Below are 26,850 nucleotides of genomic sequence, written 5' to 3'. Positions count from 1 at the left end.
CAACAAAAAGAAACACATTCCTGTGCGGCTGACAACAACAGAGGTGGACAAAGAAGACGCAGCAATAAACACAGAGAGCAGACAACTGGGGTGGGGGGGAAGGGGAGAGAAATAAATAAATAAATAAATCTTTAAAAAAAAAAGTTCCAACTCTGTCCTTTGCCATGTCTTTTATCTGTGAGTCCCCACCCACCAAAGGGCAGGGAATCAGCACCCTACTGACACAGGCCATTCAATGCCCTAATCATAATTTAATCATGCCCAAGACAGACCAGTTTACAAACAATCCAGTATCTATTTTTTAAATTCATAGCTATATCAAACTGCTATACCAACTCTATGCTGTCTACAAGAAACTCACCTCAAATATAATGATATAAGCAGGTTGAAAGTAAATGGATGGAAAAGTATATGTCATGCAAACATTAATTAAAAGAAAGGAAGCATCATATAAAGTAGACTTCAGAGCAAAGAAAATTACCATGGGCAGAGAAGGATAAATCCAATAATGATAAAAGGGTCAAACAACCAAGAAGATATAGCAATCCTGAAAGTGTATGCACCAAACAGCAAAGCTGACAAAACATGTGAAGCAAAAACTGATATAACTGAAAGGAGAAATAAAGAAATCCACAATTTTTGTTGGAGACCTCAATACCCTTCTCTAGCAATGATATAACAACTAGACATAAAATCAACAAGAATACAGAAAAACTCAATAACACCAAAAATCAATAGAATCTAATCAACATTTATAGAACATCACACCCAACAGCAGCAGAATGCACATTCTTTTCAAATGCCCACAGAACATATACCAAGATAGACCATATCCTGGATGATAAAACAAATGTCAACAAATTTAACAAAATTAAAATAAGATGAGTATATTCTATGACTATAATGGAATCAAATTAGAAATCAATAATAGAAAGACAACAACAAAATCTCCATTACTTGATAACTAAACAACACACTTCTAAATAATCCAAGGGTCAAAGAGAAAGACTCAGAAGAAATAAAGAAAAACATTGAATCAAATTAAAATGAAAATAACACATATTAAAATTTGTGGGATGTAGCTAAAATAGGACTGAGAGGGAAATTTATAGCACTAAATGTTTACATTAGAAAAGGAGGGGGTATATAGAAAGATATCCAGGACATATTGTTAAGTGGAAAAAGCAAGGTGCAGAGTGTTTCACCTTTTGTATAAGAAAGGGGGGAGGTAGAATATACATTTATTTTTGTTTAATTCTGCACAAGGAAATATTGGAAAGATACATGAAATAATAAAAGAGGTTACCCAGGATTGGGGGGGGAGGGCAGGAGCAAGACTTCTCAATATATATTGTATTATATTGTTCTGATTTGGGGATATTATAATTTATTACCCACTCAAAACAACAAAATATTTTTAAATCATAAAAGTAAAAAAAAGGTCCATAATCTCTCCACCTGATAATCCCTGCTGACAATTAAAAAATAATAATACGTGCCCGTTGTTGGAAAATTCCACACCAAAATAGAGAAAAAGTAAATCTCCCTTTTCCGCTAGTCCCCAAAATAACCTCTGCTAACAGTTTCTTGTGTTTCCTTCCAGAAATTTATTCACTTACAGATTTATTCCGGGTGCATTGTTATCATTTTCTTCATGAGCAATGTCTTGACTCTGCCAGGGTCTCTAAAGCTTGTATTTCATGACAGGTATTTGCTATTATGTAATTATTTCCCTATTGATGGAAATTTAAATTATTTCTCTTTTTTACAGTTACCAGTAATGCCTTAATGAGCTGTCTTGTTTAAATATCTTGAAATTACAAATTCATTTTGAACTTAGATTAGATAAAAATGATGCATCTCAGTCTTCTGTAAAACACAATCGTTTTCCATGACGCTAGATATTTTCCCCCAAGGGTTATTTTAAAACAGTTTTTATCAGTAAAGAGGAAAAACAAAAACTAAGAAGGAAGTATCATCTTCAAACCCTGCCCTACCCTCCTTGGAGATCCCCAGGGGAAGATGGTACTAGAATAGAATGTTGTTTTTGAATACAGAGCAGGTTGGTCACTAACATAGTGCTATCAGCCCAGAGTTCCTACACAGAGGTTTTCTCCTGATCCGTGACTGCTTTCTGGAAAGAGGCACCATCAGATTGTTGAACAGCCTTGTTCCTCCAGTCAGCTCCGTGGGTGTCCCTGATCTCAGCGAAGTCACTTTTCCTCTTTTTCTGCCCTCCCCGTGGAAGGCCTGGGTTGGGGGGAGGGGGCGGGGGTTGCCTCAAATCTGCTTCTTGGGATTTGGTGCCCCCTGGTGGCTCCTAGGATTTACAATCTTTAAAGGAAGGTTGTACTGGCCTTGAACTTGGAGCTCATGCATTTTCACTCCCTCACTGTAATATGAAGAAATTGAGGCAGCAAGTGAAGAAGTGACCTGCTCAGGAGCACAAAGCAAATCAGCTTCTAGGACCAGAAGAACTTAGACCTTCTGACCTTTCTTGCAGCACTGTTTCCAGCACACCCTCGTTGGCAAGAATGGGGAAGACACAGGAGATGCCACATTCACCCCAGGCTAGTGGAGTCTGCCTTGCACACATACCCCCAGAAGCCCTCAGGGACTCTCAGGCAGGAGAGAATGCGCAGCTGAGCTCGTCTTCTGCCCTCTCTGGGATGCCTCAGTTTCTCCCCTCTGGGTATAGAAAGTTCAGTAATGCCCATTATAAGCCATGTTTCTCCAAACCTTACCATTTGCAGATGGCCTTCGCAGATTTTGCTATAGCCACATGTACCATTATTTACATAATATTTTTCTTTAAGTCATCTCGTTTAAACTTCAGCTTATTTTAAAAGGAATCTTTATATCATTGTAAATTTTATAGTATTTCTATTATGTATTAAAATAAATGTTTATTAAAATAATTATACCACCCAAAATAATCTTGAGCACCACAAGTAGTACATGTATACCATTTTGGGGAAACCTGGCTTAGGCCAGCTGATCCCTGCAAGGGATGGAGACCTCAGAGCCCCACTTGGCGGGTTCCCCACTCCATTACCCTTGAGAGTAAAGGGGTCAGGGAAGGTTTGGCCTCCTCCTTCTGACTTCGGTGGAAAAGGCCCCTATTTTGGGGACCAGAACACCTGGGTTCTAGATTCAGATCTTTCATCAAATAATTGCATTTGGATTTGGGCAGGGCACCACAGGGAGGCAGACTTCAGTTCCTTCATATGTAAAATGACTGGGTTGGATCCTCTGTTGCTGAGGTTCCTTCCAGTTCTTGACATTCACTGATTCATTTTAAAAAACAGTGAGACCTGTTTGGGTGCAAGCAGTGTAACTAGAACCCAAAGAGATAAATGACATTCTTTCTTTTTTGGGGGGTGGGATTGGACCAGTTCTGTGGGTGGAGACTGGGGGTGTCTGGCCCACTTTTGGCACAGACACATGGGTGGAAGGGGCTGGCTCACAGACTGAAGTGAAAATGAAGGCCATTGAGCTAAAGGCCCAAGGACTCGCATCATCCTTCCTCAGTGTGATGGCTGGGAGATGCCTCTGGCTCCCTGGAAACTGTCCAGGAGCCTTCATTGTCTTCACTGCAAAAAGAGTTAATGCTTACCTTGAAACTTTCATTTACAAAAATAACCATCACTGGTGAATGAGAAACCAGGATCTTTCAGGTACTGACCTTGCTCTGTGACTCCACTATACTATGTAGTCCTTATTACAGCTCCAGGGGGTGGGTATTTTTATTCTCATGGAAAATCAAGGCTGGCTAGTTACTTGCCCAGGTCCCAATGAGTAAGTTGTTGAAATAAATTTGATCAAACTCTATCCCCAAAGCCAACTGATGCTGATGTTGCTTGGATTCCAAAATTAAAAGTGAAATGATGCAAACCTAAAAGCCATAGTTAAGAAATAATGACTGGCACAGAGTCTGTGCCCCAGAGGGACTCACAGCACAGGGGGACAGACAGTGGACACAAGTACATGAGTTGAACTGGGCTGTGATAGAGGCTTGGCAGGCCTGGTAAATCCTGGCATACGGAGGTCAGGGGACATGTGGGCCATAAGTCCTGGTGGGGAAGGAGAGGGGAAGGAGGTCCTGCCTTTCTGATGCCGTTGGCCCTGCTGGGTGCCCCGTGACTCCCTCAGATCACCCACGGGCCACCCTGCAGCATTTCTTCCATGACAGTCCCTCCTGGTAGGCAGCTCTGTCAGGGACTTCCTGCGGAAGCTCTGCCTGGACTTGGTGGGTCTGGTGGGGGGCTAGGAAGCATGAGCTGGAATCCTGGCCCAAAGTGGTTTCCCTTGAGGAAAAGTGTCCCATCTCACCAGGAGATGGTGCTGTGACCCTGTGCTTAGGTGTCTTGAGAAGGCGCAGTGGTGTCAGTGTGGGAGGCGGGGATATATATGCAAGGAAGAGGGGATGTTAAGAAATACTTGCCCTGTAGCCCCAATTTCTCACCTGAGTTCAGACAACCTCGTTTTGCTGAAGAAGTGTCACCACACCTGCAGAGCCTGCCTCGACCTGCCCGGCAGCAGATCTTCCACTCTCCTGCAGTTCAGCAGAACTCAAGCGTATGAAGTGCCTGCTGCCGGCCAGACATGGTTCACACCCTCCCAAAATCCCATCAGCAAGTGGAGGAAAAAGATACAGACAAAACCAGCTCTAAATGTGGTGCTTTCTGTCAGACGGGTTCAACGTGCCACGAGTCCCTGGGAAATGGAAAGACTGAGTCCAACTATCTAGGATCTTCAAGAAACGGGGCGCTGAGTTGGGCCTGGAAACACAGGAGTGACTTCAAGAGTCTGCTGGGGACAGGAAACGGGTGCGGCTCAACCATTTGGGCTCCCATCTACCATGTAGTAGGTCCAGGGCCTCCTGGTGAGGGTGAGCTGGCCCATGTGGAGTGCCGGTCTACACTAGAATGCCACCCCGCGCAGGAGTGCTCCCCCGCGTGAGAATGCCGCCCAGCGTGGGTAACACGCCCCATGCAGGAATGCTGGCCGACACTGAGGGCTGGCCCAGCAAGATGACACAACAAGAGACACAGAGGAGACAAAATAAGAAGATGTAGCAGATCAGGGACTTGAGGTGGCACAAGAGAGTAATCGCCTCTCTCCCACTCAGGAAGGTCCCAGGATCGGCTCCCAGAGCTGCCTAATGAGAATACAACAGACAGAAGAACACACAGTGAATGGACACAGAGAGCAGACAACGGGCGGAACAGGGGGAAGAAATAAATAAAATAAATCTTTTTTAAAAAAAGAGTCTGCTGGGGGTGGAGACAGGGGGCAGATGAGCAGATGGTGGAGGGCAGGGTGTGGGGCCAGGGCCAGTGAGCCACTGCAAGCCTAGAGCTCTCGTGGGGACTAAGTGGAAATAAGGCTGGAGCCAAACCGTGACAGGTCTTGAATGCCAAGCTAAGAAATATGAACTTTACTTTGTAAGCAAAAGGGAAGCTTCACAGTAAGAAAGTGACGGGCTCATATGTGTACTTTGGGAAAGTTAGCCTGAGGTTTAACTCCCTCCTGTGTCGCAGGAGCACATTTCCTCCCCACCTTGCTTGGCCCTCAGCAGTGGTTGAGATGGTGGCCCGTCTCCTTCTTATAGAAGTGGCCTCTTTCCTTGGCCTCTGTGGACCCACAGTGCTCTATTTGTCTTCTTGCCCATCTCCTTTGCAGCCTCTCTCCCTTTGCCCAGCCATTAACGACTGCACTTGGTCAAAGTCCCTCTCACTCTGCTCTCCCCTGGGCCATCTCAGCTCAATTTCAACTCAGACCTTAGACCCCAGTGGCTCAGCCCCAACCTCCCCTCTGAGCTCCTGACCCGTATCTCCAGGTGCCTACTTGACAGTTGCTCTGAAATGTTTTGGAAGCATCTTTATTTCATGCCCCAAACTCCCCCTACCTCCCCACCCAATACTGGTGCTCTTCTGGTGTTTCTTAGCTGAACGTACAGCACCACCAGCCACCCTGCAGGCAAGGTGGGAATCTCAGCAGTGTCCTTGATCCTCTTCCTCTCCCTCTCTTTCTCACCCCCATCCCCAACCCCTCCCCAACGCCACTCAACCCAACTTCCTTGGCACCAGTCAGAACTGTGCTTCTTTCCATCTCCTCGGCTGGCTATGCACCCAGGTCAGAGCCCCGCCGTTTTCCGCCTGGACCAGGGCAGTGCCTCCTCAGGCATACTCTTGCTTCCACTCTGGCTCCTCCCATCCCCTCTTCCCCTCGGTGGCCAAAGCCATCCTTTCAAACTATAGAACTGACCATGTTACCCACTGCCCTAGTGAAATCGCCACAACAAATTTTATTTTAAAAATAATGAACACAGAAAAGCGCATAAAACAAATGTAAAAATGAACACGCTTGAAACCAACTCCCATGAAAAGGGATAGAATCTTGCTAGCCATTGTGCTCCTGCCCCATCCCAGAGACACTACCCTCTAACTTTGATGCTTAGCATTACTCAATTTTATTTGTCATCCAAGCACGCATCCCTAAATACTATAGTTCAACTTTGCCTGTTTTTAAATGTACGTCACTTGGGTAACCTTTAATCTAAAGGAACCCCTCTCATCTCCCTTGCAATGTACTTGTCCGGGAGAGTTCCCATTGCTTTTAAGCCTATGGGGTCTTCCTTGTAGGAAGCCTCATCTCCCAGGCTGCTTTCCCACAAAGGTTATTGCCTCTACTGGAAATGGACTTCCTCCCCTCTGCTCCCAGTTAACCCCACTGAAGTTTTATATCTTAATTGGAGTTCTCCTCCGAGAAGTCTGCCCTGCCCTCCCCAGCCTGGCCAGGTTCCCCACCAGAGCTGCTCGCAGCTGCCTCCTTTCTGCTCACAGTGCCTAGCACATTTGTGATTTTCCATCTTATCTGGGAGCTGTTAGGATTGACGAATGTCAGTTCTGGGAGGTGAAGGTTTTTATGTCTGCTTTTGCTCACCAGTGTTTCCCCATAATCCAGCTGGGGCCCTGGCACATAGTAGGTGTTCAACTAAAATCTTGCTGCGTGCTGCCCGGGTTGCTAACTGTCAGGCAGAACCACCATCCAATTCTCTGAGATGAGAACTGAACAGGGAGATAGAGGACACAGGCTGGAGAAGAACGGAGCAGTGAGAAGAGAAGAGGGTGGTGGCTCCTCCCCAGAGCAAGAGCTCCAAGCTCACCCAGAATACCTGAGGTCGTACCAGAGCCCTTCTGCCCACCCCACAGTCAGTAGAACAGGAGCCTGGCCTGGGCTGAGCTGGCTGGAGAGGCTCCTGGGTCCAACCACTCCCAGTCGGGTCTGCTGGGGCTGAGCTAAGTGGAAACAAATGTTCCCTGGCTTTCCCCCAGCCCAGTCCTGGTGGGCGGGTAGCAACCCTCCCTCTTCAGCCCCCGCTCCTCCTTCCCCTCCTTCAAGCCCCCCACCTCCAGCCTGGAAGCTCTCTCCTGTTGACTGGTGGGCTGATTGAAGGGTTAGAGGCATGGATAAGGTTGAGATCTGTGTAGCAGGTGGCTCTGTGGGGACCTAAGGCCTGGGGTAGGGTGTTCCCTTGGACAAACGCCCAGGAGGGGTCTCTGGCTGCAAGACAGGGACAAGACTGGCTAAAGCTGGAAACCAGGCATTCGAACTCCCGCCCGCTGGAAGGGTACATTTTCATGATTTCAGGTGGGCTGGGAGAAAGCTGCTGCAGAGCTGGCTGGGACACAGAAGGGAGAGGAACGTGAATCTCTCTCTCTCTCTCTCCCCCCTCCCCTTCTTCCATCCCTCTGGGAGACTGGCCTTTCCTCTCTCTCTGTTCTCCTGGGACCCAGAGACCAAGGGCCCTTAGGAATTCTCAAGCCCTGTCACCACCCTAAAGGAATGGGAGTTGGGTCCCACTGCTGGGGAGGGAAGGAGGGAGAGAGAGAGGGATGGGAAGGGAGGAGAGAGGGAGGTTACTGGGAAGGGAAGGGTCACAGGACCAAATTCCTGGGCTCCTGCAGTTTCAGTCATTCTGGGAAACAAAGAAGCAGAGAAAGTGATTTAGAGACAGACACAAACAGAGACCAAATTATGGAGATAGTAGAGATGTGAAAAGACACATAGAAAGAAAGAGGGAGAGAGAGAATGCGACAGAGGGCTTTGCTTTTGCCCCGCAGCGATTCTGATGTTTTCTATCTTCAGCTGCCTCCCCCCTCACAGTCCCCACTTCTGTCCTTCCTTCCTCTCCAGCCCCACAGCCAGACTCCCATGCCTTCCTTCCCTGTCTGTCTAGAAGTGGGGTTAACAGGTTCTCAGGACTAAGGCAGAGAAATGGAGGAAAGGGGGGCAGTGCCCAAAGGACAGAGAGGGAGATCAGACTGGCACCTCCTCACAGTGCTGTCCATTTCTGGACTGCTGAGTTCCCACGCCAGTTGTGGTTGCTCCTTTGCATGCATATCCATGCAGAGGGGATGCGCGTGTGTGTGTGTGTGTGTGATCTCCAGGGAGGCAGGCATGTGTCTCGGCCTGAGCCAGCCCATCTCTGTGCCCGTCCATCCTTGTAGGTGAAAGTCACCCGCCGCTGACTGGGGGAGGCAACAGTGTCCTGTGGTTTCTGTGGGGTTACCTGGAAGTCTGCCCAGCTGTGTGTGAGTGCACATGTGTTTGCATGCATCTTAGTCTGTCTCCATGTGCTCCTGTCAGTATACCCTGGTTCCCCAGCCCTACTCCATGGGAGGACTTCTAAATTGAGAGTAGTGGATTGGAGCCTCAGGAACATAAACTTATCTCTCTGGAGGTTTGGGGGCGTTGCTCTGGCTCTGCCCTGGTGCCAGCCAGCTCCTAGTTGGGGACTGGGCAATGGCAAGGCTTGACCTGGGAACCAAAGCCTTGGGAATCTGGGCTTCTGGAGGTCTGTCCATCATACACTCCAGCCAACCCCCTCCCCTACCTGATGCTTTAGCAGGCACTGCTGGCCCAACCGACTCTGGAGTGGGACTAGGGGTGGGGGTGGGGGAACGAGGGCCTGGGGAGTCCAGGGATGGCAAGAGATTCTGCAAGATCTGGCCAGAGCGCCTGCAGCAGAGGGGTGGGGCGGGTTGTGTGTTTGTAGGAAAGGTGGGGGGTGGGGGCAGAAAGGCCGCCTGCGGGGGAGAAGGCTTCTTGGCAAACGCCCCAGTTTCCTGAGCTGATTCCTGCTCCCTGCCACTGCTCCCAATTCTGTTGTTTCAATAACATCATCTTTATCCACCCCACAGAGAGACTGTGTCTGCGGGGAGGGGGGGAGTGGGGGGGCAAGGGGCAAGGCTAGGGCATGGGGGGTGGATGGAGAGAGGCTGGGGTCTGGAGGCAGAGCAGGGACTAGATGACTAGATTTGGGGCGCTTCCTCCTCAGGCAAAGTCAGGGCGGTCCCAGAGCCCGGTCCCCTGATGACAAAGACAAATACATTAAAATTCTTGCCTTGGAGAAGAATGCAGGATAGGGAGAGCATTTCATAATCTGCAATAACAGTAGCAGGGTGGGGGTGGGGGCGGGCAGGGGGTTTGGAACCAGGCAGTGGCTCCCTGGGGACCTTTCATTGGCCACCTGTGGCCTCCAGGAACCCCCAGTGCCCCCCAGCTGTCAGTTCACCACCATCTGTGCATGCCCAACCAGAGTCTATCCAAGAGTGTGTATGTCCAGAGGTGACACTGCCCTGCAGAAATCCTAGGTGCAGGGGCCCGCGCATAGCACTGGATGTTGTTAAAGGAATAGCCAGCCCTTCCCTCACAGGGTCTCTTCCCCTCTCTAGTGTGCCCAGCCCCTCCCCAGACTTCCAATGCCCAGCAGGATTGGACTGATGAGCGTGGACACCAGGGCCCTGGGGTGGAGCTCCCATACATCCTTTATGTACCTAGGCAACTTTTCTCCACATCTTCTCTCTTCTCTGCTGGCGCTTCCTTCTTTCCCACATCTGTCTTCTCTATGGTCTTTTGTCATGTCCCCTAATCCCCCAACCTCATCTGCATCTACTTGTCTCCACTGTCCTGGGGGCCTTCTGTCCGCCCTCCAGGGGCTTTTATCTCTTCCTGCAGTAGCTGCAGTGGTCTCAGTACCTGAGTCCAGGCGCTCAGCCCCGCTCCCCACCCCTCAAGAGCCAGGAGCTTTATGGTGCCTGCGGTCTCTGCCACTCGGGCTTGAGGTCCTCCATCTGTCCTTCCCCATTCCCAAGACACCCTTCAAAGCTGGTGGTGGATCCAGTTGGTGCTGGAAGGGGGACTGGTTCCTGCTGCAGAACGTCCTGCACCACCTGTCCCACGACACCCCTGGAGCAAGTCGCGGGCCTCTGCCCTGGCGGGAGGGGTGGGGGCTGCCGCCCGCGGCCAGCCTGCTGGGCGATGAATGGAGCTGTCCCTCCTCCCCACGAGGCCTTTGATCTCTCCGCGTGGGGAGGGGGTCGGGGGCATCAAAGACATTTTTGTGGCATTAGAGAATCAGATAAACGCCATCTCACCTGCAGCTGGCTCTCCCACCTCTTCTGCCCCGGGCCAAGTTGGGGGAGGAACCGGAGGCAGGAACCTGCGGACACGCGAGGTCTGGGCGGGGCAGGCGCCTCCCGAGGCCGGCCTGCAGAGAGCTCCTACCCCTCAAACTTTTGGGAAGCCCTCATGCCCACCCCCAGTCCCACCCCCACCCCCTCTTGGGCTGGCTTACACGCGAGCACTAGCACGCAGGCCAGAGAGAGGCTCCCCCGGCTGTCTAAACTCTTCTTTCCCCATCCCGACCCCCACCCCCAACGAACATGGGCTTGGGGAGACGAACGGCTGGGGTGCCCTAGGGGAAACCTAGAGCTTGCTGCCTCGTTCCAGGAGAAGCTGCGGAAGGGGCGCCGGGCGCGGAGGAGGTAGGGAGAAGGGGACCCCTCCAGGATACGCCCCCCCCCCCCCGGCCGTCGAGGTCAACACAACCCGAGCACCCCGCGCCCTAAATCGACTTCCTCTCCTGGTCCCCGAGCCAGCATCTCCTTCCAACCGCCACCCGCCACACGCACCCCCCAAACTCCTTCATTCCTGGAAAGTTTTCTCTCTTTACAGTCAACAAACCTGTCAAACTTCTCCCAGCCTGTCCTCCAGCCCTCCATTCCTCTTCCTTGCCCCCACCCCTTACCCTTCTTCCCCGCCCCCCCCCCCCCTCCACCGTCCTCGACTCCCCGCGGCGGGGGCCGCGCAGTCCGCGAGCGGCGAGGTGAGCGGCCAAGGCGGGCGGGTCCCGCAGCCACGAGCGCTCTCGGGCCCCGCCCCGGGACCCCGCTCCCCGCCCTCCGCGGCTCTCCGCGCCTGCCGCCCCGGGGCGCACGGCTCCCTCTAGGGCCTCCCGCCGCTTGCCTGTCGCAATTGCCACCCCCACGGTCCTCCTGCCCCCCTCCCGGCTCCGCTTCCCTCCTACCCCCGCCCCTGGCTCTGATTTCTTCTCCCGAGCGAGCTCGGCAGGAGACACAGGCGGTGGCTGCCCCGTCGGCTCTCCGCCTCCACCGCGCCCTCCCGCGCCCGGGATGGCCCTCCCCGCCGCCGCCGCCGCCGCCGCCGCCTGGCTGCCGCCGCCGCGACCACTGCGTTCGCCCTGAAGCCCGGGGCGCAGCGCACACGGGCTCGCCCAGCAGCCTCGCCGCGTACCCGCACCCGCCGGCCACCAAGCCGCCACGATGCTGCCGCCCGCGCCCTCCCGCCTCGGGCTGCTGCTGCTGCTGCTCCTGTGCCCGGCGCACGTCGGTGGACTTTGGTGGTGAGTGCTGCGCGTGGGCTGCGGGTTCTCGAGGGTGGGGACCCCAAGACGGTCGGGGGGCTCCACGCGGCGCTTGCGTCGCCTCCGGGCTGTACCTGCGCGCGGAGCCAAGCCTCAGGGCTGCCGCGCGGGGCGGGGGCGCGTGCCGCTCTCCTCCCGACCTTCGCCGGGGCACTTCTGAACTGCCACTCGGAGGTTCCTAACTCCAGGGCCGGGACCAGGGCACCTTCTGCTGTTTTCCCTCGCCTTTACCCCTCGCAGTTATATACTCAATCCAGGTCACCAAGGAATTGGTGGGTGGATGGGTGGGTGGGAGAGAGCTGCCAGGAGGGCTGGAGGGAGAAAATCAGAGATCCAAAAAAGAGTTTGTGAGGAAGTCCCTAGATTTAGAGGAGGGGACTGGATTTGGAGAAAGGAAGAAGGTGGGAAGCAATTAGCCAGGGAGGGACAAACAGCTGCCCCCTCCTCGCCCCGCTTTGCCCACCAACCCATCAGCCTCCCTCCGGGCCTTTTTGGAGCTGGCGGTAGTGGCAGGAAAGGGAACGCAAAGAGGAAACCGAGTCAGGACCCTGACTTTCTCTACTTCCTCCTCCCCCAGCAAGGAAAAGGCGAAAGAGCAGGAAAGGGACCCCGGCACCCACCCGGCCCTTCCAGATTTAGGGGTCATCTCGGGGAGGTACGGGAAGCGGGTTGGGGACTGCGGAGGGCAGGGACTCCTGGCTGCCTAGAGACCCCTGGAACTATCCCTATAACTCTGGAGCAGACACCTAGGCAGCGAAGATTGACGGAGCCTTGAGCAGTGGTGGGTGGGGACCGCGGCGTGGAGAGTGGGAGCCGGGCTGGGACCGCTCGGAGACCCGGACCGCAAAGACTAGCTCGCAATAGCTCAGACTCGAGATAGGCGGGACTTGGACAATAGCGTCGCTGGATCCGCCAATCCTAAAAAGGCAGGGTCTTGCTATTTGCATATCACCAGGTCATTGGCTGGATTCTCTACCCTTCACTCCTCCTCCACCCCCCGGATTTGGGAGGAGGGATGAGCAGGCAGGTCCCCCTCTTCTGGGGAGATGGAGAGCAGGATACCCACACAGGGAGTTGCTGGCCCCCATACCTCTTCCGTGGTGTGGGACAGATGCCCCTCGGGGAAGCCAAGGAGGGGAAAATGGAGCGCGACCCCGTGGCTAGGAAATGCGCATCCTTCTATGCTGGCTTCGCATAAAGGCAGGGCCAGTTTCAAAGTCAGACAGACCTGAGATATAATTCTGCCCCCCTTTGTTAAGCCTGTGACCTTGGGCAAGTTATTTCTCCCTTCTACCCTTCCTACCAATGTCTCAACTGTAAAATAAGGATAGCAGCCCCTCTACCTGACATGCTTTACAAAATGATCTGACATTAGTTCCTTCCTTCAATGCCAGTTTCTTCCTGATCAGAGTCCCAGAGGTGAAAATGGACAGGGGTGGGGTGTTAACTTAACATTTAAAATCAAGGATCCCAAGTAAAATTTTCCCATCTTTGCCCTGATGTCGCCTTCCCTCCCTTGCTCTCCATCTGTCCAGACCCAATCTCATCCTTCCAGTAAAATAGCACCTCCTCCACGAAGCTGTCTCTCTTCCCTCCCTTAAGACTTGCCTGCTCCATGCTCTCACTGCACCCCATGCCTTGGACACTGCGCCAGTTACTGCGTTTCACTGGCAAACATCTCCTTTGAGTCTCTCTTCCCTTCTCCGCTTGTGCTCCTGGAAGGCCGCTCCTTTGGCTTTAGGGCCCCTGAAGCCCAAGACAACGTAGGTGCCAGGCCTAGGTTTGTGAGTGCTGCTGCATTGGTTTGAGTCATGTTGCTGGAGCTTGTCTCCAGGGGGCTTATCCACAGGGACTGCAGGGTGGGAGCCAAGCCAAAGGGAGAGAGGCCAGGTCCCTTGGGGACTGACCCTGAAGTTGGGAAGCAGGGAGTGGGCAGTGGAGGGGAGGGAGGAGGAGGGCAGGTGCGGGAGAACACAGAGGCCTTCACGGCCGCAGCTGCGGGGTGAGTGGGGTGAAGAGTGAGGGGCTGAGGTGATAAGGTGGCGAGACTGCCTCACCTGGCCCGGGTGCTTCCCTGAGAGAGAACCTGCCTCTCCCGCCTCCTTGCCCCCTCCCCCCAACCTCTGCCCGCCACCCCCCCCCCCCCTTCTATCTCTGACACTTCATTCCTTTGGTCCCAGCCCAGACTCCCTTTCCCAGGATCTTTGACTCTGTTGATACTCCTGTCCCCACCCCACCTCACCACTGCCCTCCAAGGTCAGGCCTGGTCTGGTGGCTGAACTCAACAACCCCCTCAACCTGAGGCTCCTGCCAGGCCCCCGCCCCCAGCCCCACTCCGGGTGGGACCTTTCCTGGCTGTTTCCTGATGTTTGGGACCGGCTTACTGGCCCTCTTCTCCTTCTCAGACTAACGCCAGGCAGGCCTGCACTCCAGGGGTGGCCAGGAAAGCAGCGGCACCTGCCTCAGCCGACTGCAGCCTACTCTAAAATTCTAGCAGCAGCCAGGCTGGGGGCAGAGGGCACCCCAGGATAGCTGAGTGACTTGTCTGTCCTGGTGAGGAGGAGAGAGTCCAGGAGGGGGTGGCCCAGGTGCTGGAATCATGGGCTCAGGGACCTGGCATCAGGTTCCAGAAAGTTTCTTTTCCACCTTCTTTCCCCTTCCCCCCTCCTTCCGAAGGCATGCTTTCCACCCTCTGCCTCCAGCCTTTCTGTCTCTCTCCCATCTGTAACCATAATCTTTGTGACCCGAAGAATCCCAGATTCCAGGATATTGTCCAGGCTCTTTTGAGGAACTATTATCCTGCTTACTGCCTCCAGGCCACTCAGCTTATCCTCTGGCCCAGTCAGACCCCCTCTTGAGAAGGAGGCAAAGAGGGAGCGGCTATGGCTTCCTGGTCACCAGCTCTCACCCTCTCCATCCGCCCCCCCCCCGGAAGTTCTTCTCAATTTCCGACCCCTTCTTTATTTTCACCTTCAATCAGGGGATGTAGAAAAGAGCTCACACTCACAGAATAGTCAAATCAATTTCCCCTCTTCTCTTTTCCTCTTTCTGTTTTATATTTTCTGTGAAACTAACCCTCCTCTTGTTCCACTAAGGAAAGACACAACCCAGGCTCATCCCTTCCCCCATTGTCCTGCCTTTCAGCCCCCCACCCCCACCCTTCACTTATGGAGAGGAAACAGGAACCAGAGGCCTAGGACAGCCTCATCTCTGGCCCCACAGGGAGGCAGGGCAGGGCCCCAGGCTTCCTCCTGACACCCAGGTTTACTAGCTGCCACCCGCCTCACACACCCACTCCCAAGGCTGGCCCCGGCCACCCTCTCCCAGCCTGTCTTTCTCTGGGGCCCCTGGCACTTCTCGGGCAATCCTGTTGCTGGCCCCTGCCAAGCTCAGGGTTGGGTGGGGATGGGGGTGGGGTGGCCGTCCATTTCCCCCCTTCCAGGCCTCCCATCTTGGCAGCTTCCCCTGGAGGAGACAATGGGGCTGTGAGCAGAAAAGGGCAGGGGCAGAAGGAGGCTGGCTCGATCCTGGCCGGAGCATGCCCCGAGCCCACCAGAGTCCTGGCACTCTGACATTTCCTGGGGGGTGCAGCCCCCTCCTGCCCCATTCTCATCGGAAGCCAGGAACTGGGGGAGGGAGGAGGTCAGTGGGAGGCTTGATCACCAGGGCCCGGCGAGGGGGGTTCCAGAGTGTGCACTTGGATAGAGAAATGCAGCTGTGGCAGGGATGAGGCAAGGGGGGCATGCAGCCCGGCAGTGGTCAGGGTGGCGGCAGGGCACCCAGCCAGCCTTCCCGCCTGCAGAGAGAGGAGGCAAGAGGGGAACACAGAAGCCCGTCCTGCCCCAGGCAGGCACAGCCTTGGGTGCCACCCCTGGCCTGTCTGAGGGCAGAGCAGAGGGGAAGAAAGGTTGCTGGGCCAGTTCCGGCCCCTGTTCTCCATCCTGCCTCTTTGGCTGGCTCCTCCTGAGCTCAGCCCTCAGTTGAATCCCGATATTAGATCAAGAAGGGACTTGGAGCTCACTTGGTCCAACCTTTTCACTCTACAGTGAGGACACCAAGACCCAGGGACAGGAGGTGGCTTGTCCATGGCCATCCAGAATGCTGATGGTTGAGAGCTAGGGCTGGGAGTCCACGCCCTGCTGTGAAGCACATCCTGGTGTGGAGTGCGGGGTGGGGGTCAGGCCTCTTCTGCCCTCCCATCCCCACCCTCAGATGGGTGATCCTGGTCCCCACTGTGGAAGAGCAGGAGGCACAGGACAAATTCCCTTCAGGGGCCAGGGGAGAGCCAGTCTGTCCATCCCTTTGCCCTGGTCAATAGGAAGTCCTTTTGTAGGGTGAAGTCTACTGGGGAAGAAAAGGTCCCTGCCTCTCCCAAGAGTGACAGGAAGGAGAGACACGTGAGGAGGTTGGGGGGGCAGTGTCCAGATAGTGGCCGAAGGAACCAGATCGGGTCAGGGGTGGAGTGGGGGCAGCTGGTGGGCAGTGGGGAGGCAGGGGTTAATGGAGCTGGGCATCCCTGGCTTTGATGTGGTGGTTGAGGTGGGGGTAGGGGCTGGGGGAAGGGGAGCAGTAATTATGAGTTAGACGGAGCAGGACAGGACAGGCGGGCGGGCACAGGCCCGGGCCCAGCCGCCTGAGCAGCCGTCAGGCAACATTTTTCTGCCCCTTCTCCACCACCCACCTCCCCCACCCCCACGCAGCCCCCACCCACAGCCCCAGGGCTCAGGGCTCCCTCTGCTGGCTTCTGGGAGGTGGGGTCAGACTAGAGACCCCAGGGATGGGATTGGGGAAGGAGACGGGGGCTGGTTATGAGACCTTTCAGAAGAGGCTGAGTATCAAAGGGGTCTCAGGAATCCACCCGGGAGTGCCCGCTGGGAAGGGGAGGGGTCCTAGAGCATGCTTCTGGTTCATGTGCAGGGCTGGGTGGGGGAGGAGGAGACAGTAAGGGCAGAAAGTTGGAGGAAAAGCTGTTCATAGGAGTCCATAAATGCCACCTGGAATTCTGTCTGATCTGCATCGTGCAGGACCAAGAAAGAAGGGAATGAGTAGGGAGGGAAAATACACTTGTCCCATTCTCTGGACAGGCTCATTGCATATGTAACCTGGGCAGTGGGCAGGTATTATTATTTCCATTTTACAGCTGAGGAAACTGAGGCTCAGAAGGTTGAGTCTCGGCCTTCATTCAACAAATACTTACTGAGTGCCAACAGCACGTGCAAGGGACTTGCTCAGCATCACACAACAAGCAAAGGGCAACCTGGTGAATCCCCAGTGCTCTGAGTGTGCTCCTCTAATGACCTCGTGCTTTCTCCCGAGGCCTAAGTGTACAGTTCAGTGGTGTTAATTACTTTACAACGCTGTGTTACCATCATCACCCTCCATTACTAATGCTTTTTCATCACCCCAAACAGAAACATTTACCCATTAAGCAGTAACTCCCCATTTCCCCTTTCCACAGCCCCTCGTAACCTCTAACCTATCAATAGTTTCTATCTGTATGAAGTTCTTATTCCAGAGAGTTCACATAAGTGGAATCATACAATATTTGTCCTTTTGTACCCCGCTTATTTCACTTAACATAATGCTTTGAAAGTTCATGTCGTAAGGTGTATCAGAACTTCATTTATTTTTATGACCAGGTGATATTCCATTTTATGGATATACTGTATATTGTTTATCCATTCATCTGTCAGTGGACATTTGGGCTGTTTCCACCTTTCGGCTACTCTAAATATGCTGCTAAGACTCTTGCTGTACAAGTATCTGTTTGAGTCTCTGCTTTCAATTATTTAGAGGCATATACCCAAGAGAGGAATTGCCAGGTCACAGAGCAATTCTATGTTTAACTTTGTGAGGAAGGGTAAGATTTTGATGACCTGGGAGTGGGGAGTGGGGTGGCACTGAATCCAAAATTTCAGCAATGTGATCTGGGATTAATGAAGAGTGGACCAAACCAGCTAAGAGCAAGAGCTGTGTAGAAGATGGTTTAAGGCCACCTGAGATATTCTGATACCTCCTGCAGCCAATTCCCTCCAGCCACTTTTTGGTTTTTTAAAAATCCTCCTAACTTTTCTTCCAATGGGAATCCCTCCACTGAGTGGCCTGACTTGGTCATTTCCCATCTCATATTGCTCATCTGTAAAACAGGGGTGGGGTGGGTGGCTTTGGACTAGATGACCTCTGGCATTCTCTCTGGCCCCCTGAATGTAGAGATAGACCGGTTAGGCTGGAACCCTGGGGCCTCCAGGGCTTGGGTCTACGGATGTTGCCCAGTTGGAACTGGCTGGTCCCTATGCCACCCCACTTTGCTATTGATCGCCCTGACGTTCTCATCAATTATGGTCCCTGGGAGGGAGCTCTTGGCACAGGCCAAGACAGTTAGAATGGCCAGCCCTAGGCCTGTCCCTTCTTGTCTGCATGCTGATTTCTTTTAGGACTAGCCTCATTTTTTCCTATGCCCTGGAATGGCTATTTGATTAGGATTCCAGATTTTACTTATAAATCCTCTATCACCACTGGGTTCCTTAGCTTCACACACACACACACACACACAATAATGCAGATTCCCCCAAATCTTCTTCTCCAGTCTGATCTCAGTCCAATACTTACCCAGAGGCCCAAAAAGCAGAGTTTACTCCCAAGGAAGGTGAGTGGAGAAGGAAGATGGGAGAATTATTTCTTGATGTGTAGTCAGAGGTTGGTGTTAGAAGGGTTGTGAGAGCCTCCCATGCTAAGTCCTCATTTTTCTGAAACCCAGAGAGTGGGACTGACTGGCCCAGAGTGGCTCAGCTCACCCAGAGCTGGCAGAGACCAGGGTTTAGAGAGTGGCTTGATGTTTTGTCCAATGCCCAGTTGCTTCTCCCCCTTCTGGAGTTTCCTTTTCTATGACTTCAGGACGGGCTGGAGGACAGGAGGGCAGGGAGCAAGCTGGTCCCCTGGGATTCTGGCTGCTCCTACTGCCCATCCCTCCTCCTGGTCAGCCTGTAAACAAGCCGAGTTCCCAGCAGACGGCCGGCCTGAGGAGCCAGACCCTGACCAGGCACCACGAAGGGCCAACCCCATATCCTTTCCTCCCTCATCTCCCTGGCCCTGCCCTTCAGGCTGCCCCTGACTCCTCTCCTATCTCCAGCCCCTGGGAAGCAGACAAGGTCAAGAGGATTTTGCCTTTCTCCCCTGCATGCCCTCAACTCCTCCTGCTTTCCTAGGGGAGGAGTGGAGAGTGGAGAGGCATGGGGCAGAGTAACCTTGGGAAGATAAGGCCAGTCATTCAACCTTGGGAAAGTAGGGAGTTAGTGAAGTGGGGGTGGGGGGACTGGGGAACGTAGAGACATAAGGGTGGGGTTGAGGGGGCAGATAGGGAAGAGGCTGCAGAACCCCACACCCCTGGGTTGGAATCCTAGACAGAGAGGTGGCAGAAAAAGCCGCATAGCTGCAGAGAGGTCTTCTTCCCTGCCCCTGCATCCCAATGTGGGAAAATGTTTGAAGACTCAAATTAGGAGTCATGAACAGGGGCCTGGGCTCAGGTGCGGAATTTTTCCTTAGATGGCTCATTCCTTCATTTATTCATTCACAAACATTTAGTTTGCTAAAGCTGCTAGGAGCAAAAGACCAGAAATGGGTTAGCTTTTACAATAGAAATTTATTAGGGTAAAAGCATACAGTTCTGAGGCTGTGAAAAAGTCCAGATCAAGGCATCACCAGAGAGGCTGTTTCACCAAAGGTCAGCTGCTGGCAGATCCTGGAGTCCTGCCACGTGGTAAGACAAAATGGAGGCTTTCTGTCTGGGTCTCTGCCTTCTCCTCCAGGCTGCTTTCTCCTCAAACTCAGCTGTGGGCAATTAAGCACATGGCATGGCACATCTCTTTAGCTTTGAGCTGCTCCATGGGCCTTGCCTCTCAGGGGCCTCTTTCCAAGTTCCACTGATTCCAGCCTCTGGCCTCTCTCTCAGCCTCTCAGGGTTCCTCTGTCTTCCTGCAGTCCTCTCTCACATGGCAGAGTCAAAATGGTGGCTTTCTCTGTTTTTCTGCTTTCAGTTCTCAGTTTACATAAAGCCCTAGCAAGAGGATGGAGACTTAGCCTGGGTCACACCTCACTGATGTAGTCCAATCAAAGGCCCTAAAGCGATCTAATCAAAAGATCCCATAACTGAATCTAATGCAATCAAAGGGTCCCACACCCACAGGAATGGATTAGTTCAAAGAGCATGACCTTTTCTGGGATTCACAAAACTTCAAACTGTCACACATATGCTAAATGGTGTTTGATTGACTATTATGACAACCATTTTTAATATGCAAATTTTCATAACAAAATTGGGGGGTAGATGAATTTAGAACATAGAAAGCTACAAGGGGATTCAATGGAAAACAAGACAGTCCCAAATCTCAAGGAGCTTCTAGGTTTATCTACAGCTCCTGTATAACCGTGCTAGTAGCTGCTTCAAATCCTTTTTGCTGTGAGGTGGAATGTGTGAATAGATGGTAGGATGATAAAAATAGACAGATAGATAGATAGATAGGTAGGTAGGTAGATAGATAGATAGATAGATAGATAGATAGATAAATAGACAGACAGACAGACATATCAACCATGAACTCTTGAAGGTCACTGGGTCATTGGGAAACAATTTGGGCTGTCCTACCCATGGCCCACTCTCCACTACTCCATCTATCACTTCTTTAGGGTTGGGAAAGAGGGCTGGACTATCCCAGGTATCAGTTGGGATCCACGGCTGATCAGCTGAAGGAAGCTCTGAAATGTAAGGTCTCTTCAAAGAGAAGAAAACCTTGGTTCCTAAACTACATGGGCAGGGTGATGGGAGCGGCTTGTAGGACAGTTGGAGTGTACTGTTAAGAGACCTTAAAAGACTGCACTTACACACCTTCTTGTAGCCACCTCTTGATGTATTTCATTTCTCGCTGTTAAGAAGTTCTACCTTAAGACCCAACTTCCTCTTGCTGCTATTTAAGATCATTACATTTCATTGTTTGGAGTTAGAACATGCCTGGGCAGCCTGAACCTGTAGCACAAATGGGCTTCGTGGGGCAGATATGCACTAAAGCAAAATTGAACAGCAGGCCACCTTGACCTTTGGCACCCATCTACCACCATTTTCCTCTACATTTTCTATCTCCTAGTGCCCTCTCCCCCCAATCCAGAGTCTCTTTTCTGCCCTCTGCAGAAGGGTTTTGTGGTGGTTTCACATTACCCTGGGCTTCTGATTGCCGTGCCCACTAATTCTCTACAGGGCAGCTAAATGTTCAAATATGAACAATCCCATTAAAGCAATTTCCCCAAGATGTGAACACCTGACAGGCTTACCCTTCAGGTATAGAGGAACCATGGCAGTTCTCTCCTCAGGTATACTGAAGACCAAGAGTGGAGAGATTTCTCAAAGTGTGTGTTTTCCATGAGGCACTTACCTACCAGGTCAAACAGACACCTTCCTTTCCACCCCCCTTAAGTGATGTCACCTTAGTAATAAGCTTTGCTTGCTGCCATCCTGCTCTGGAAAGGCTAGACCCTGGAACAGGAGACAAGTCAGTGTCACCCATTTCACAACACATGCTTCAGAGTCTCAGTCTCTAGCTCCTTCTTCCTGCTTTGTTCCGGGAAACAAAATATCAGATTGGTAGGGCACACCTTAGAGATCAAAGTCCAACCCTCCCATTTTTGGAGGGAGAAACTTGGACTAGAAAGGAGGTGTGGCTTTCCTTAGAGACTCCATTCCCTAGCTATTTGAACATCCCTTGGCTTTCCATATCCTTGGGATTGCCCCTGTCTTTCTAGCATTAGGCTATACACTGGACACATGTCCAGCTTGTGGTCCACTAAGACCAGATCCTTCTCTGATACTGCCTACTTTTCATTGGTGTCTATGAGACATGCTTCCTTTTCTTGACCATTTCTTGATCTTCCTTTTGATAAATTCTTCCTTGACTCCCTTTTGGACCAGACCTGTTGAATTTTAACCTTGTCCTACCTGGTGTCTGCCTTCTCTTCACCTTAAGTCATATTCCTGTAAGGATTTATTAATGAAGAACACATACATTTAGGGCATAGAAGGATAAGACTGGATCCTTGCTCTGGAGTAATCTTCAGTCTAGAATCTAATTAAGAGAGGACAGAGACATGGAATGGTGAGGCAACCAGACAGGACAATCTCAATTAACTGGGGGGGGGGCAGTGTCACAATTCCTGGCTGCCTGCTGAATGGGGCTGCTCTGGTTGCTTCCCAGCTCCATCGCCCACCATGAGAAACATGCCTGGGTTCTGGCTGGGAGAGTCCTTGTCCTCAATGCCAGTGGGAGATGAAAGGTGAGCGCCTCTTCCCTTCTCTCCAACAACAACCTCTGACTCGCCCGTCTCTGCTTCCCAGGCCGTGGGCAGCCCCTTGGTCATGGATCCGACCAGCATTTGCCGGAAGGCTCGGAGGCTGGCAGGGCGGCAGGCTGAGTTGTGCCAGGCTGAGCCTGAAGTGGTGGCTGAGCTAGCCCGGGGCGCACGGCTCGGAGTGCGAGAGTGCCAGTTCCAGTTCCGCTTCCGCCGCTGGAACTGCTCCAGCCACAGCAAGGCCTTTGGGCGCATCCTGCAGCAGGGTCAGTGCGAGGAGGGAGGTGCCCTGTCCAGGTTGGAAGGCTGGAGGAGAGGGGGGTGGTTTGGGCAGGACTGCCTGAACCCTCCTCTCGGCAGTCTTTGGGCACCCTGGCCCACCCTCACCTCTACACCTTGTCCAACCCTGCCTCCCAGACCCCTCCTGGCCCCCATGACACATTGTCCTGTCCACAGCAGACCTCCCCTCCCCAGCCCTTCTCCTGCTTGCCGACAGCCCTTCTCTGCCCCCGCAGACATCCGGGAGACTGCCTTCGTGTTTGCTATTACCGCGGCCGGCGCCAGCCACGCGGTCACGCAGGCCTGTTCCATGGGTGAGCTGCTGCAGTGCGGCTGTCAGGCACCCCGCGGGCGCGCTCCGCCCCCGGCCCCCGGGCCTGCCCGGCTCCCCCGGAGCCCCGGCCCTTGCGGGCTCCCCAGATGGCAGCGCCGCCTGGGAGTGGGGAGGCTGCGGCGACGACGTGGACTTCGGGGATGAGAAGTCAAGGCTCTTTATGGATGCGCGGCACAAGCGGGGACGCGGAGACATCCGTGCGCTCGTGCAACTGCACAACAACGAGGCGGGCCGGCTAGTGAGTATGGGAAGGAAGGGGAAAGGGTGAGCGCGAGAGGGGGAAGGGTAGATGCGGGAGAGGGTGGACGCCGGAGAGGGTGGGGTGTGTGAGTGTAAGAGGAGGTTAATAATGGGTGTGGGGGGCATGGAGGCCTGGGCGAGCTTGTGGGGAAGTGAGGCCTCCAGCCTAGAGGAGGGAGGCACTTGATACAGGGGGAGAGGTGGGGAGGGCCATCCCAGGAACAGGACTCAGGCCTGTAGGGACCCAAGGTGGGGAGGGGGTTCCTCTGAGACAGGACAAGTCGGGAAAGGCTTGGCGTGGGCAGGGCTCTGGACACCAAGGCAGGGGCAGAGAAGAGAGACCAAAGCTGGAGATGAGAAGAAGGATAGAATCTGGGGCAAAGGAGCAGGATCTAGGCTGGGGGGAGAAGTGGGGCTAAACAGGAGCCAGGGGCAGGGGGCTTGGAAAGGAGCAAAGGACAGGGAGTGGATCCCGGTGGAGGGAGGAAGGGGTCAGGCCAGGCCAGGGCAGCCGGGCTGAATCCCTGCTCGGCACGCCAGTCCAGCCTCGCCTGCCCACCGCCCAGGTAGCTCTCCCCTCCTCCTCGCACTGAGGACCCCAGAGACCTTGCTGAGGGGGCAAGAAGCCTGCCTGGGTCAGATGGCTCTCGGATGGGTGGGCCGGAGGGGGGTGGGGACACCCAAGTCTGTAGGTCAGGTTGACCCCTGGACTGTGAGCTTCCAGAGAGCTCTCTCTGGGTCATTTGACCTCATAAATTTCTGGGCAGTGGGCAGGTCTTAGCCTCCCGGCTTTAGACACAAATAGTGAATAAGAAGCAGGTTTCCTGGGTTCGCTTCTCAGTAATGCGTTCATGGTGGGCCCTCCTGCACCCTGTGCCTTAGTTCTAGGGTGCTCTAGGGACACCCCACACACGTCCTGTGTCCTTTAGGGCTGGGGCCTTACACATCAGGCAGGCAAGGAGGAGGAACCAGGAAAGGAATGTCCGGACAGGCCCACATACCTGTCCGAGAGGGCTGGGGAGGGGTGCGGAGACAGACACCCAGGAGGCGGGCTCTGTTCAGCGCCACCTGGGGGCGTGAGGGGTAGGAATGAGAAGGCCGGCCTGGCAGGAGGGCTAGGCCGGCGACAGCTGCCACCCCCACCCCCACCGCCACGGAGAGTCTCGCCCCTGCCATCCATTCTACCTTCTTCCCCACCACCTGGGTTTGGATCCTGCAATTCCTGCGCCACATACTACCCTCCCCTTCTCTTACTCTTCATCTTTATCATCCCCCTCCCCCTCCTCCTCCTCTCCGGGCTGTCGCTTCCTTGATCTCCTTCCCACTTTGGCCTCTCTGTTTTCGTCCCCGCTTTCCTCTTTGCCGTCCACCCCTGACCCCTCTTATTTTCTCTTCGTCCTCTGGGCTTTTCTCTGCCCGCGCCCTCCCATCTGCTACCCATCCGCCCGCTCCTCTGCTCCCCGCAGGCCGTGCGGAGCCACACGCGCACCGAGTGCAAGTGCCACGGCCTGTCCGGCTCGTGCGCGCTGCGCACGTGCTGGCAGAAGCTGCCGCCGTTCCGCGAGGTGGGCGCACAGCTGCTCGAGCGCTTCCACGGCGCCTCTCGCGTCATGGGCACCAACGACGGCAAAGCCCTGCTGCCCGCGGTCCGCACGCTCAAGCCTCCCGGCCGCGCCGACCTCCTCTACGCGCCGCCGATTCGCCCGACTTCTGCGCGCCCAACTGGCGCACCGGCTCGCCGGGCACGCGCGGCCGCGCCTGCAACAGCAGTGCCCCGGACCTCAGCGGCTGCGACCTGCTGTGCTGCGGCCGCGGGCACCGCCAGGAGAGCGTGCAGCTCGAGGAGAACTGCCTGTGCCGCTTCCACTGGTGCTGCGTGGTGCAGTGCCACCAATGTCGCGTGAGCAAGGAGCTCAGCCTCTGCCTCTGACCCGCCGCGCCGCTCTCCACTCTGCGCGGACACCGCCTCTCGGCCCCTGCGGGACCTCTGGGCTCCAGCAGGGGGCGCTGCACTGGCCCAGCCTCTCCCTATGGAGACTGTGAGGGCAGGAGGCTAGAGATGAACACCACCGGCCCCGCCAAGGCTCAGGGAGCTGGAGGGGCCCTTGAGAGGGGCGCTCCGGGGGGTTCCCTGGGGGAGATTATACAGGCCCTTCCTCCCCTTGGCCCCCAGTTGGAAACCAAAGAGCCAGTCTCTAAGCGTCTGGATGCCAAGTTCTGGATGCCTCGGAACAGCTGGCCTGGGATGGGTGGGTGAATTTAGTGTCAATAAAGGTATTTAAAATGATGCTCTGGGCCCAGAGTTGGGGGGAGGCGATGATGGGTCTCCTGCTTTTTCCCCAAGGGCCAGGCTCTGGAAGGAGGGTGTAAAGGAAGGTGGTTTCCATAGAACTAGCATCTCAGGGGTCACCACCCTGGGTCCCAACTTTCTCTCCCCGTCCCGCTCCCACCCCACCCCCTCAGGCGGTCGTTGAAGCCAAAATCTCTCTCTTGCCTGTCTTCCTGTTCATCCTTATCACACCTCTAGGACCTGGGTGTGCAAACTGGGAAAGAGCTAATGACTCCTCTTTAGAGGGACAGAGTGAGAGCTTCTAGAAGGCTACCAGAAACCTCTGTCCGGTGGCATACTCATCTCTGAGGCCAGTGTTTGCCATTGTGTCTAAGGGACTGTGGCACACTTATCTGCCTTTCTGTTTCTGTATCCGCTAGGGAATTTGAGGACATGATACCATTCAAGCCCATGGAATTAAAGCAAAACACTTTTTTATGCAGTGTAGAAGGTGGTTTTTTAAAATGTTATTACAGACCTCAGACTTGGTTACAATTGAAACTAACTTCACCCCCACTGAAATGAGAAAGATGCCCAGGACAGCATCTGGGAGGGAGAGGAAGCAAGGTTGCCCTAAAGTTTCTCTTGGCACCCATCCACAAATCCTCGTCTCTGGTTCCTTTCAGAAAGTAGAAGGTGAGGATGAAGGGACGGAGAGTAAGGATTTAGGGTTCTGGGCTCTCCAGGAGTGAACCTGGAAGGGGAGGACTTAGCCCAAAAGCTGGGATTCAGAACCACCAATTTGCCCTCAGCCCAAAGACTAATTGGAGAATGACTCCCCCACCCAAATACGTAGGGCAAAGCATGAGCTTTGGGTCCAGGAACCCTAGGTTTGAGGGCTACTTCTGCTCTGCTTAGACGTTTACAACACCGGCTGGGTTAGCTTGGTTTATTTATCTATACAATGGTAATATTACCCTGTTCAGTTATCCATTGCTGTGTAAAAACAATCCCAAATTGGCTTCAATAATAACAATTCATTCTTTCTCATGACCTTTTAGGTGGGGAATTTGTCAGAACTCAAGTGGGTCGTACTGCTCCAGAGCATAGGCTGGGCTCCACCCCTTGGCTGTATTCCGCTGGTGGCCGGGCCAGACTGGGTAGTCCAAGAGGCTTCACTGGAGAGCCTCAGAGCTCCTCCAGGGCCTCATTCCATCTCGACGTAGCTAGTTCAGGCTTCCTCACAGGCTGCTGACCTCAGGGTAGTCAGACTCCTTACCTGAGGCTGGCTTTCAAGAGGGACTGTGCCACACTTGAAGCTTCATGTCTCACAAGGTCAAGTGCTGGAAGTTCCATGGCATCACTGGCACATTTGCTTTGGTTGAAACAGGCCACAGATCCAGCCAAAACTCAAGGGAAGAGGTAATAGATTCTATTTCTCAATGGGGGGAATGACAAGAATTTGCAGTCATCATAATCCATCTCACACCCTCATAAAATTGTTGGGAGGACTTTTTCTAGGTATGAGAAACACTTAGCAAAGCATTTGACAAATAGTAATTTGTGTGACACATTTTTTTGTTTAATAAATGGCAGGTAGTTGCTATGAGAATGGGGATAGAGAGGATGCTTGCAAGTATTGGGCAGGACATGATTGCAAAT

At 53.5% G+C, this 26,850-nt stretch overlaps 1 protein-coding gene across 1 annotated transcript; it reads left to right on the top strand.

Moving 5' to 3' along the window:
- Nucleotides 1-11,306: 11,306 nt before the first annotated feature.
- WNT6 (Wnt family member 6) lies at nucleotides 11,307-25,206 on the top strand. Its single transcript, XM_058300105.1, is given in 6 exon segments — nucleotides 11,307-11,717; nucleotides 22,113-22,332; nucleotides 22,582-22,706; nucleotides 22,708-22,917; nucleotides 24,386-24,607; nucleotides 24,610-25,206. Coding segments are annotated over 6 exon segments (1,101 nt in total). The 5' UTR covers nucleotides 11,307-11,633; the 3' UTR covers nucleotides 24,850-25,206.
- The last annotated feature ends 1,644 nt before the right edge of the window (nucleotides 25,207-26,850 follow it).

This window comes from Dasypus novemcinctus, chromosome 7 (assembly GCF_030445035.2).
Source record: "Dasypus novemcinctus isolate mDasNov1 chromosome 7, mDasNov1.1.hap2, whole genome shotgun sequence".
Classification (NCBI taxonomy): Eukaryota; Metazoa; Chordata; class Mammalia; order Cingulata; family Dasypodidae; genus Dasypus; species Dasypus novemcinctus.
Note: the sequence above shows the minus strand (reverse complement) of the source record. Positions and strands in the feature narration are given on the sequence as shown.